Source organism: Bombus vosnesenskii, unplaced genomic scaffold (assembly GCF_011952255.1).
Source record: "Bombus vosnesenskii isolate JDL3184/JDL3185 unplaced genomic scaffold, Bvos_JDL3184-5_v1.1 scf7180000013301, whole genome shotgun sequence".
NCBI lineage: Eukaryota > Metazoa > Arthropoda > Insecta > Hymenoptera > Apidae > Bombus > Bombus vosnesenskii.
Genome location: NW_022882950.1, coordinates 107,319 through 119,905, shown reverse-complemented (window position 1 = coordinate 119,905; position 12,587 = coordinate 107,319). Strand labels below are relative to the sequence as shown.

The 12,587-nt window shown below is 39.4% G+C and overlaps 2 protein-coding genes across 3 annotated transcripts; both read left to right on the top strand.

The window, feature by feature from the left end:
• Positions 1–2,843: 2,843 nt before the first annotated feature.
• On the top strand, positions 2,844–7,810 carry LOC117233964. Of its 2 annotated transcripts, none has more exons than XM_033494707.1 (5): positions 2,844–3,149; positions 3,266–3,874; positions 5,038–5,211; positions 5,402–5,694; positions 6,063–7,810. In XM_033494707.1, exons 2-5 carry the CDS (start codon positions 3,424–3,426, stop codon positions 6,483–6,485), a joined length of 1,341 nt encoding a protein of 446 aa, XP_033350598.1. In that variant the 5' UTR covers positions 2,844–3,149; positions 3,266–3,423; the 3' UTR covers positions 6,486–7,810. The 2 variants fall into 2 exon arrangements, with proteins under 2 accessions (XP_033350598.1, XP_033350597.1); XM_033494706.1 differs by having other exon boundaries at positions 3,266–3,997; positions 5,092–5,211.
• A 1,345-nt stretch (positions 7,811–9,155) lies between these two features.
• Positions 9,156–11,510, top strand: LOC117233945. The gene is made up of 5 exons (XM_033494685.1): positions 9,156–9,319; positions 9,556–9,695; positions 9,925–10,237; positions 10,327–10,520; positions 10,689–11,510. The coding sequence occupies exons 2-5, from the start codon at positions 9,578–9,580 to the stop codon at positions 11,063–11,065; spliced, it is 1,002 nt and encodes a 333-aa protein (XP_033350576.1). The 5' UTR covers positions 9,156–9,319; positions 9,556–9,577; the 3' UTR covers positions 11,066–11,510.
• Positions 11,511–12,587: the final 1,077 nt, after the last annotated feature.

The following is a 12,587-nucleotide window of genomic DNA, read 5'->3' as shown; positions in this document are numbered from 1 at the left end:
CGGCAAAAAATTGGTATTTAAGATAAATAATAAGATATAATAATAAGATTAAGACAAAGATAAGGTAAATTTGATATTTGATAAGCAGGGTTTGTTGTTACGTGCACGTTTGCTTCGATATTAATTCTCAAGAATTTGTAAGAGAATCTAAGGAATCTGAAAAGCATTTAACCTTAACGCAACGGTTCAAGAGGTCTTTCGTTTCGTTTTTAAGGAAACGATTATGGAAGATTGATGCGCGCATGTAAAAGCTGCATGGAGGAATCTGATCGATACAGAGCAAATGATGGAGCACTTTCTAAAACCGGTTGACTTTTTCTCTTTTATAATACTTACATTTTTCGAACTTTTTCTTACAAAATTGGATTAGCAGAGTTCGCTGCAGGTCCGATAAGCAGACGTACAACAACGTAACGTACAATTAGTCTAAAATATGGCCACAACAACAATATAATTTTCTCTTGAGTTATTTCGAAGTGGAACTTGCTAACACGTCGATGCTCTACCTCTTTCATTTCTTTCAAAAGTTATTGAATTATTCATCAAGACTTGTCAAAACTACGAAGCAGTTCATTAATAATTTCTTAAGACGATTTCTAGAAGGTTAATAACCCGTTTCAATTCCCAATTCCACGGACGCGAGTATCTATGAAATTTATTTAATCTTGAATAGCATTTAAGATTTAAATGGATAATAAAAATTACTTTGAATAACGAGAAGCGTTTAAACAAAATTTAACTGATTTAGTCTATTGTTCTCTCTCTCTCTTACAACAAAATACAAACATAGACAAACGTAGTCCCGTCGCGTGGATCCTTTCTCTCCGCTTGATATCTTCAAACGATTAAATCGATAAGAAATCTAACCCAAACCATTACAATCTCCGGATGACAGCCGTAGGTGAAGTTCTTGAAAACAAAAAAAGGGAACGATGTATTTTATCCTGACCCTGTTCTGAAACGAAAACTTTTTTACCGGTTAGGTGTACCTGTGCCATCGAACCAGCTCACGATAATGATTAAGAAATCGAACCGATGCTTCCAGCTTCTTGATGAATTATAGTCGTAAGGTAAATAGTAGCCCTTAACGAGTTAATGACATTTCCATATTTCATTCGTTTCTTAGATATCTTTTGTCGTATACCCTTGTCTAATTATCACGCCAAGACTTTAAACACTCCGATATCGATCTAACCTAAACCTCTCCGTTCTATTATGTTAAACGCATCTTGCTTTCTAGATACAATCTACACGATCGCATCTATTTTCTGAGATTAAAATTCTTGCCACGCGTCCAATCGAATTTTCCTTGGCTCCAAGTGAAACACTCGAGTACGATCATCGATTTCGAGGAATAACCGAACCGTCCGTGAATTCGGGACGCGGCCACAGTGAAATCGTCCGTAAAAGTGTGCTCGGTGTATTCGTGTCCAGGCTGTTTGGGCTTACACACGAGACACCCTTTTCTCCTGATTAACGTCATTAACGTTTATGATTTTTTCCACGTTCGTATCGAACAACGCTCTCTCGAGTACTACTTCAAACGAGCGCGCGATGAAAACGCTGGCTTCTGGATGCAAGATGTTTGCGATTTTTCTTTGCGCGATCTTTTCGACAGGAAGTAAAATAAAGTCGAAACCGGATTAGCGGCCTACTTGTATCTGAAAATACGCGTGTTAATATTTATGTCGATGGTGCAACGACACTGGAGACACACGAGTTGAATACCGGTGATTTTCCACGACGAGCTTTCCGCGCAAGCTTTGGTGTCATGCATTTATCGAATCCGATTAGATTTCTCCTTGCATTCGACGTCGCGTCTCTGACAAGCATAATAGTTACTCTTGTGTTGATCGCACCACCTTTTATCTATCGAAATATTTTTAATTATTCGTCATAGTTCGGTGATCCGTTCACGAGAATGAACGAACGAATTGATTACAAACTGACAGATATGATAACGATAAAAGTGAAGTATTCTAATCCTTGTTATTACACAGTGATAAACAGATAAATAGGGAAACTCCTTAACCAAATTTAACTGAACTTAGTTTTTAATACTATTTTTACAGTGCGTCGAGGAACAAGAAAAGTATTTTTTAACCCTATATTTCAGAAACAAAAAAAAAAAAAAAAGGAATAAAACTTTTCACGATACAATTAGTCGAATTTACGAATAGACATTTCTCTATTAATATGTTTGCTAACAAGTAAAACTCAGCCATTTGTGACGCTATTATGATTTGCATAAAATAAGTAATAAAACGCTATCGTTATAATAAGATTGCGGATTTCTATGTATTTATGGGTGATAATATTTAAGGACATAGGATAATATATAATAAAATATACAAAGTACAGTACTTGCTAAATTTTTAATAGGCGAAACACATTTCTCCCTAGACCCTTTAGTTATTTTCATAAAAACAGCATAACTATCCGTAGTTTGGTTACAACATTATGTCGCATCATTACAAAACTGGAGTCAAAAATTCGAATTGAAATCAGAATTAATACGATTTCTGGACCAGATCGAAAAAAAAAGGTAAAGAATGGTTCAGATGGAGCGTCATCAGCCGAAATTCCAACCGGTGAAATCGGTCCGGCGGTCGTTAGACCCGCGTCGAATTCGATTGGATTTGAATCAGAGGAGAACGACGACCGTCTACGTGCCAGAGGAAAAGAGACGAAGCGTTTGTGGCGGGAGCGCAACCAACGAATGAACGAACGTAGAAGAGAGGAAGGTAGAAAGGAACGGACAGAGGGACGGACAGACGGATGGCCGGGTAACCCAGATCGGATCAGCCGAGGCGATGCTACGGAGGCTCGGCAGTAGTATCGAGTCGATGGTCGCGCACCATTCCGACGTCTTCGTCGTTCCATTCACCAAGGTCTTTACAGTGTTCGATTCTAAACAAAATATCTAAACCCACACGTTCTCCAAAAATTCTTCGATATTTCTACAAGACGATTGCTAAGTTGGTTGCACACTTTCATGTCATTTACGTGTTATAACTGTGAGAATAGACAGTCTCGTGTATCTGGTGTCACTTCAAACGAACGATCATTTTGGGAACCAAGAAGTCAGAGGACCGTGAATTCTCGACTATCAATTAAGCTCCTTGATTTCCGAGAAGAACTCGTTCACGGTAATTATTACTTACTCAATTGACATTTACTCGATTGGGATACCATCTGTCATACGTCTCCGCTACCTCAGTTCAGAGATCCGTTGTACAAGATCGCATTGCTTTTATTATTTCAGGAGACATCGAGCGAACGTCGCGGACCGAGATGCAGTTATCTTTCGGCAATAAGAGAAGCTAGTCAAGAGAGAAAGAGAGAGAGAGTTGGTGAGAGAGAGATAGAAAGAGAGATAGAGAAAGAGAGAATCGTGCGAGACAGGTTCCAAGTTGGGGGAACATGGGTGGATCGAGAGACGGCGTCTTGCTCATCTTGGCGGTCGCGTGGCTCCGATTGACGGTCGGGGTCGAGGACCACGTGGCGGCCTTGAACGAGACCGACCATCCAGTTCAAGTGGATTCTATCGAAAACGAGGTATCGTTCAGTAGTGACGAGTTGGATCAGCATCCGCACATGATGCCCGGTAAACCTTCGAAACTCGACACGAACATTAATCAGATGATACAGACGGACGATAGGTCACAGTATCAGATCGAGGCGACACGAATGGAGAACGCCACAGCGTTTCCGTTGGAATCGATGGGTTGCCAGGACAACAAGACGACGCCTTGCGCGCGAAAGGATCTGTCCGATCTGTTCGACAGGTTGTCCAGGATCGACACGTACAACGTGACCGACTCGGTGCAGATCATAAGAAATCGGGACGTCATCGGCAGGAAAGACGAAAAAGGTAACGACCGGCCGGACGCAAGCCTACTCGATAAAGTTCGCCGGTTCGCAAGAGAACACGTAGTAAAGATACGTCTGAGCCAGGACTTAATACCCGGTAGAAAAGCTAGAACCTTCTTCAACGGTGAGTCTACGGAACGTGTTCGTGTCACGCTTTCGTAATCTCCGCTCGCACCAACGGCGCATCCGCGGGTTTCGCAGGATCGTTGTTTTATGTTGCTATGAACGTTGTTGCCTCTTCCGCGGACCGATTTCGTTTGCTTGTCGCTGTATTTCCCGCTCGCTGAGGAGTCGTGGAACGCGTTCGAGCTGATAAAACTGGGTCTTGATTGTAGTTGCTCGCGTTCACTCCTATACAATATTACGTATCTGTATGAAATGAAAGGTGGGCGTATCATGCGGTATCTGTCTATAGTGTTCCTTTGTGGACATGTTGAAAAATTCCTTTACAAATGGACTGGATGGCCAACACCGTCTAGAAAGTAGGCATGTTTGCGTAGTTTTTCAAGTCGACTTTCCCAAAACAAGAATCACGAGAAGTGAAAGAAATGGCGGAAGAGAAGAGTAAACGTTTGACTTGTCAGAAGGTAGAAACCTGCTTTCGGTTCATTTATTTTTACGCCTGAATTTCCAACCCGCCGATTCAGGTTTTGTCCAAAGTCGGAAGACTGGTTTCGACCAAATGACACTGCGATCAAGGCCCAAGCACGCTTTTCGAGAAATGTTACACGCAATACACGAAAATACACGCTGCCCTGGCGCCAACAGGGCGAAGAGTCGCGTAACGAAACGAACGGACAACACCGCCATCGCGTGTCGACGATACGCTTTTCACACATCACTGATTGGCTTCTCGCTAAAACATGCTAAAAAAGACGGTTAGCTGGTTCACCGCTGATTGGCAAAACGAAAGATTCGGCTTCATTCGCGACAATCACCAACGTTGCGTAATTGTATTCATTTAAGATCATCGTGGCAATTCGAGAAATACCTTACATGTATGTTGAATGATTTTTCAGAAAGAGATCTTATGTCTGCCACTGTGTGAAGTAACTGAGAAGGCGAGTGAGAAAGAGAGAGATATATATATACATATATGCTGGCTGCAGCATGGCTTACAGGACTAACCGCAAGGCTTTAATTTGCTGGTACTTTTGCTTTCAGCCATCTTTCAGGGAAAGAGTACCTTTTTAACAGGATTCGGACTTGGTTTTCTAGCATTTGGCCTGAAGAAGCTGCTGCTACCTCTGATCTTTGGTGTACAGATCATTAAGAGTGTCCTACTGGCGCTTTTCCTGCCCAGTATCATCGGAAGTATCGGTAATATCGTCGGTAAAGGTACGTACTTGTACCACTTACTTTAATTGACAATGTGATTCTGTAATTCTAGATATCCAAACTGTTTCACTTATAGTAGTCATCTTAAATTGGTAATTGAAACGTGCGATAACAGATTTAGTTTATCTGTTTGTCTTGTTTCGTGGTCGAATTGAGAAAAATCCGGATATTGATCGAATTTGCTTTGTAGGAGTTTCATCGTTTGCGCAATCATCGCATACCACGGCGCAGCCAGAAGAAAATTTCGAGTTCAAGGATAATTCCGATTTGTACAGCGATGACTACCTGACGCGACAGCCGGTAGGAACATTACCAGCCTCTGTAATGTACGATGAAAGTATGATGCAGTCTCAGAAGAGTCCAGAAATCGCATCGAGATATTCCTTCGTCGATCCTAGAATAACTCACGCCAATGCTGTTGCTGATCGTTATTACACTCGTCACGTTGCTGCTCATGGACTTTCTAAGAAGCAAGACTTTAAGGTAATGTCTCTTTTTCTAACAAATTTTCTACATCAATAAATCATCGACTGTTATAATATTACATTCACTGACGATTTCATTATTTTTCTTCAAGATCTCGCAACCTTCTTCGTACCCATACAGTTGTCGATATTTTATCTATTTTATTCAAAATTTCTCCAACAAATTTCCTAGTTCAATTAATTGTTAACGTTATATCCATTGAAGATCTCATTTTCACAAATCGTCATTCAGATCTCAAATCTTCAAATTTCGACTTACGATCTATGGTAATAATCAACATTTATCCAGTCTATTCACACTGTCCTACGAAAATATAATTTTCATGCATCAAAATTCTCACAAAAGTTCTCGTAAAAAATGAGCAGGTGTTCCACGAAATTCCAACGAGTTCACTGCTGCTAACTAACTACGACCCATTCTACTCACCTCTGTTATCTCGCCTGGATGCCGTGTTCTCTCGTCTGGGCCACACGACGGAGGGTTGCAGAGAATACGCCGTTTGTGCGATGTACCGAAGCCCCGCCAGGTACGCACCGTATTCGAATCTGGTCTCAGCACAGCTGTCCAGAGAGCTGAACGAATTAAGAAGACCCAGTAGCGATAATCCCGATGTCCTGAGGTTCTTCCGGTACATGAAGGCCGCGAAAGACGGACAAGATGGCGTGAAATGCGAGAATGCGTACGCGAGTTGCGCGATTGCACGAGAGGATCAAACTCTCAGGCAAAATCAGGCGATGTTGGCTACCTACCAGGACATCGACAAGCTCGTCCACGCGAGGAAGTTATAAGAAAGAAGATAGAACAGCGAGGATTCAATCCTGGGACTGAACGACCGATTGAAACCAAATCGTGTTTTTATTCGGTTACCTGTGATTCGTTGATCGTCGTTGGTTGTACTTTGGTATACAGGTATCGAGCACTTTGAGCGAATTTCTGTGGCGATTATAAGTTGCAGGGTACAGTTCTTGAAAATAGTCTGAATAGTAGGTATAATAGTAATTTAGGAAATCGGTGAATTTACCTCAACTATGAATTTTTATTATTTGGCTCCATGGTACGATCATTTATTCATACGACCACCGAGTACGTAATTTGGATATTTAATAACTCATTAAATTATATTAAATTTTAAAAGTTTTAAATTGTAAAAAGTTTCGATTAATTTAAATGGAATCTGAATATCGAAACTTTTGATATTTATGGGTTTAACAAAAGAGTAGTTTGGAGAGCGCTTCTTATGCGGACGTTGAGATCTCCGCGAGGTCGCTGTAGCGCCTAATTACACACGGCCTTCTTACATATATTTTCAGGTTCCTTGCTGTTCAGAATATTTAAAAGATCACTCACCAAGGCTCAAAGATCGCTATCTCTGTACCTGCTTATCTCTGTACACGACGACATATATTGTTACTCGGGCAATTACGTACTCAATAGTCCAAACAAGATCAAAGATGCTTAATACGAAACAATTTCACGCAATTAATCGGTCAGAAGGCTGACAACGAAGGAAACAAATGGCAATCATTAGGTCGACCGTGATAACGGTACATGATAGCTGGATCGCTGTATATCATTACCGGTATTCGAATGTTACGCTCTTACGTAATAGTCGACTTACCATGGTTAGAAGTAGGTCCGACAAATAATACGCGATTAGAGACACGCACGATTTACCAAGAAAGAATTTTATGGCCGTGTATTCGTGGAATTCGATGTTTCGAACTGCCAGGTTCGAATTTCCATATAGTGATGCTCGATTATATTTAGTCGAGTAATCATGGAAAATCGTGGTGTCGCGACGTCGACGACGCCTCAATTTTCCACCAATGAAACGCAGTCATTCGCGATTTAGCGGTTTAATTTCAATAACATATCGAATGATTGTACGACGCGGAACTTAAGACCACGACGTTTCTTTAATTCCTATTTAATTCCAATGTGCGTCGGTCCACGCTCCGCGGACTTAGATATTTATTTATTAGCCACGAGGAATCGTGGTTCTTAATTTATTAATTAATAGTGCGAGGCGTATGAACGCTCACGGACCGTTACTGTCTATTTATTTATTCGATAAGAGACTCGATCCGACGCGGGTCAACGCAATCAATTCTTGTACAGTGCGTGAATAAAACGCTGTGAATGCGCTACGATCTTTTCTTTCTCTTCTAGAAATTGTTCTATTTACTATAAGCAAGAGAGTTACATAAACTAAACGTTCTACGTGCGCAATTGATAACCTAAAAAATTATGTGTCTTGGTGAAATTTTAATTGCCGCAGAAGCTCGAGGAAGCTGTTACCTGTAGAATGGTTCCAAGAAAGGATGATCAAACAGAAGACACAAACACACGTACTATGTACGCGTGCGCTGGACACGAGAGAAAACGAAAGGGGCAGAGCGATGACGCACGCTCGATCATGGATTACGAAGGAAAGTCCAACGACTCTGTTTCATTCGTCGCTCTTGCTCGTCCCTCTTTGTTCAAAACCGCCCGGTTCCGGTCCTATATCCGGGGACCACTTTCACTTTTGATTTTTTTTTACGTCTTTTTTTCCCTCTGTTCCCGCGTCAACCCACATCCTTCCCCTTTCACTGTACCCTCTATGAACGCTCGTTCATATAAATGAAGTGATCAGACGCGAGCGGATGCATCGCATTGCTCTAAGTTCATCCTCCGGTGTTATTAGCTGTAATCTCGTTCTATCCTGCATCTCTGTCGAAAAGGTGAGAGTCGCGCTCGCGACTGTAATTTGTGTAGTCTCTTCCAGAATGATATTAATTTGACAGTGTAATTTTGTTGTTGTGGTTGTAGCATGGCCATTGCGGTAACATCGTGATAAGGTTAATATTTTAGTACCGGTTTAGTAAACGAAAAGTGGTTTGGTTTAAAATAATGGAATGAATTATTGAAATTTGTTTCGTCAGTGGAATTTTGTGGTCACTGGGTTGCGGACTTTTATGCACTTAAAAACGTATTTTTACGTAGGTTCTATTCTTTTGGCTTTTTATAAAAATATAAAATTGTATAAATCTCGTAGTCTGATGATCACACGTAAAATGCTTATGGAGTTAGATTATTATGTAATTGGAATTATAAGAAGATGTAACGTTTACATAGATTAAGGGTTGTAATATCGATGTACGAATCAAGTCTTCGAAGTTGAATCTTGCAAAATCCCACGAAATATTAAGGTCTAACGAAGATTAATCCCTAATGATTAAGAAATAACATATCGTTCGCTGTATTTGTATTTCGCAATTATTTGTAAAACAACAAAGGTTTCCACGAGATCGTTCGACGTATTGTAGAGTCGAAAAAAATTAATCATAATTAAGTTTGGTGGCTGGAAAATTTGGCGCTCGATCAAAGAGAGTGCGTGATCGGCGTAACAAATACTATGGACGCGCGACCGGAATACAAGGTTATGGACCCGGTTCCTTTGAACCAGGACTCCGGATTGGTTCGTCGAGGTAACGGCACTTCGATATCTACCGCGCGGTTACGATCGAAGTTGGTCTCTGCCAGACACTCGAGTGCGGTTCGTGAATCGCGACCAGCGTTCTTTTTTCCACTAAATCGTGAAACGATGTCGTGCCGGGATCCAGTCGGTTGATGGAGTCTGGTAAGAGATAGCTATCCATTTTTCATTCGAAATTATTCGCTGCTCTCTGTTTTTGTTTTTGATTGTGAATCGAACAAGGCGCAGCTATTTTGACAGAACGCGAATGGCGCTACGGTATCCGTCAATAATTCGTTTGCTCGTTTTGGTTCTTTGTTTCGTGTGAATGACGTATCGAGGGATATTGTTTGACGAGCGTTTCACGTGAAACTAGTGTCGATAAAGAAACGTGACTGCAGGTACAACATTCAGGTGAGAAGCATGCGACTAGTGCAATTGCTGGTAACACACGGTCTGGTGCTGTTGTTGACGCTGTTGGTACCCTGTCTATCGGTTACCTTTGAGGATGGAACTTCCTATGAGCGCTCGGAAGCGCGCGGTAAGATATTTCATATTTGAAATAAAGAATGTTTACTTTAAAATTAAAGTAGAAGTTGATTTATGGATATAATTGTAAGAAATATCTATCGTCAGTTTGCTAGAAGAGTGACACGTTTAAAGAACCGTCAATGTTGAGATATCTGTAAAATGTGGTTTAAAAGCAAGCTATTTATTAGAATAGCAACGCTATAATTATTATATAATAATATTTGAATTTATAATTCCAGAGAACCACGTGCCAGAGCCGCCAGAGCCGCAAGAGCAGGTCGTTTTCAATAAAACGCGTCAAGGTAAAGGACTTTTCGACTGGATCGGTCTAGGCACAGGACGAAATGTAGATCCATACATAGCGAAAATAAATCAAGGCTGCTTAAACGGCGACCTGGCGGAATGTTTCAAATCTCAGGCTTTGAGTTATTTCTCCGATTTCTTTGATCACTCTCATTACGACCTGAATGATTATGTAAAGGTCGTTAGAATGTCCAGGGACGTGGTACAGGAAGTCAATCGTCAGCCGTACGAATATTCTGGGGAATCAAGGTGAAATTTATTCTAAAAACGTCTACGTAATTTCCTCTGAGATCGATACGACGCAAAATTTCTCTTTACTAATACTTTTATCATTTCAGGTCTAGCGACTCTGAATGGGATCAACTGATGAAATTCGTTCTTAGAAAGGCGGAAAAATTCGTGAAAACCGTGGCTATCGAGTTGCACATCCCTTCCGAAGAAACTGGAGAAAATGAAGTGTACGCTCCACGGTTTTTGGATGAAATTGCCGACGAAATTGACACTCTTGAGAATAAAAAAGACACTCTCTTCTGTGAGTCTATCTCCAACAAACATTGTATCCCTTTTTCAGCTTCGATACTAATTAGTACTATTACTAACTATTATTAATTTTATTCTATTTATATAATATTATATCATTATAATATCATTATAATACTATCCTTACGCATATCATTAATTCCATTTTTTCTCCTAACAGCCCGTCATCAATTGAAGAAACTCCTTATTCCAATGCTCATCGTACTGAAGCTCTTCAAATTGAAATTACTCCTGTTTCTACCTCTGATCCTGGGTTTAGCGTCTTTCAAGAAATTCCTCGGTTTCTTAGCCATTGTGATACCTGGTCTAATTGGATTTTTCAAGTTGTACAAGCCACTCACGCAGAATTATCATCCACCAGTGTATAGTCAGAGCGGTATAGCTTATCCTTATTACAAAGAAAATTCCAATAGTTATCTTTATCCTGAACAGGATGACCACCATGGTCTCGAGTATGCAAGTGGATATCACAGAGATAGCAGCGTATCTTTTGGTCAGGATCTTGCTTATCGAGGCTATCGGCAATACCAATCATAAAAACACTCAATTTAAAAAATTGTTTTACATTGCCTTTCTTCGCTCTCTTTCTTAATGTTAAAGGACCTGATAGTATTATGATATTTGCGTTGATTATAACCATTTCTATCTTTATATGATCGCGTTAAAGTCTTTGAGATAAGAAATTTTTGAGAAACTCTAATTCGTAAGAATTTATATGTAAATTTTCGATATGAAAATTTACGACACAAGCTCTCTTCCTAGATTAGAAATTATATTATGCTGGGACGCGTTGCCATTGTTGAACAGCCAAGCTCTAGCTGGTGTACAAGCTCTAGCTGATCAGCCATGTTTTTGGTTATAATAGGCGAAACTTTTAATTGATCTATTAAGTTCTGTATATATTACTGAAGTGCGAATGTAGATACTTGCATGATCAATGGAAAGTACTATTCTTATGTTATACGTGTGCTATTATTTATTGTGTACGCCGTTTAAAGGTTTGTAAGCCTAGCTTTATAATATAATTAGTTATTATTAATAAATTGAATCGTTTTCTGTACGAATTTCATAATTTGATATTATTATTTATAATTTGATAAGTATTATCTATAATACAAAATTATATGACAATAAAATAGAATATTGAATCGGATTTCGATATTAATGTCAACATTAATAAAATTTCAACATTAATTTCGCCAAAAGTATCTACATGTCTCCATTTATGTAAAACAATTTCTCTGATAATAACGATGCTTCTGGTTTTCTATTAGTCTGTAGTTGATTTGGTGTTGCATTACGATAACAATCCAATGAAACGGAAATTGCAATAAAATTGGGTCATTGGACATGAAAAATGAAATCTTGACCAGAGGTGGAGCAATAACATTGTCGATTGCAGTTTTCTTAGCTAATAGGTATAGTGAAACGAAAATAATGAATAGTAGGTCGATGCGAACAAATTCATCGACTTGATTCATTTAATTTTTCAATTCCTTATTTTTGTATTACGTTCATGTGAATTAATGTTTACATTTATTATAAGATTGTCAAAATTTGTTAGTTTAATCAAAGATATGGTTATCGTTCTATCGATATATTTCTCAATGGAAAATCATTCGAGAGCGGTCTTGTACAACGTTCCGTAAATATCACATTACCTTGTTACCCCTTTTTCTTCATTTTTATAGTTCATCATAAGTTTTTCGAGCCGGAAGTCGCTGGAAAATAAGGTCACGACACTACCAATATCGTAAAGAAGATCAGATTCAGTTTCTGATTTTATAGATTTCGCACATTGATGTGAATTACGATGTTCTTGAGGAAGTACGAGAAACGAAGAGAAGCACGTACTTCTCATAGTTTATTGCTACTCCTCTCTTTTGAAATATCCGGGGCTATACTCATAAATAATTAACAGTCAGTCTTCAATGTCTTCTAAATAAAAATCTAAATTCAAATAGACGTTAAAGTCTACTATAAAAACTTATCAAAGTATACCTCAATTAATCATGTAAATATAAAATTCAAACTTCACCTACGATTTCTTTTCTTTTAC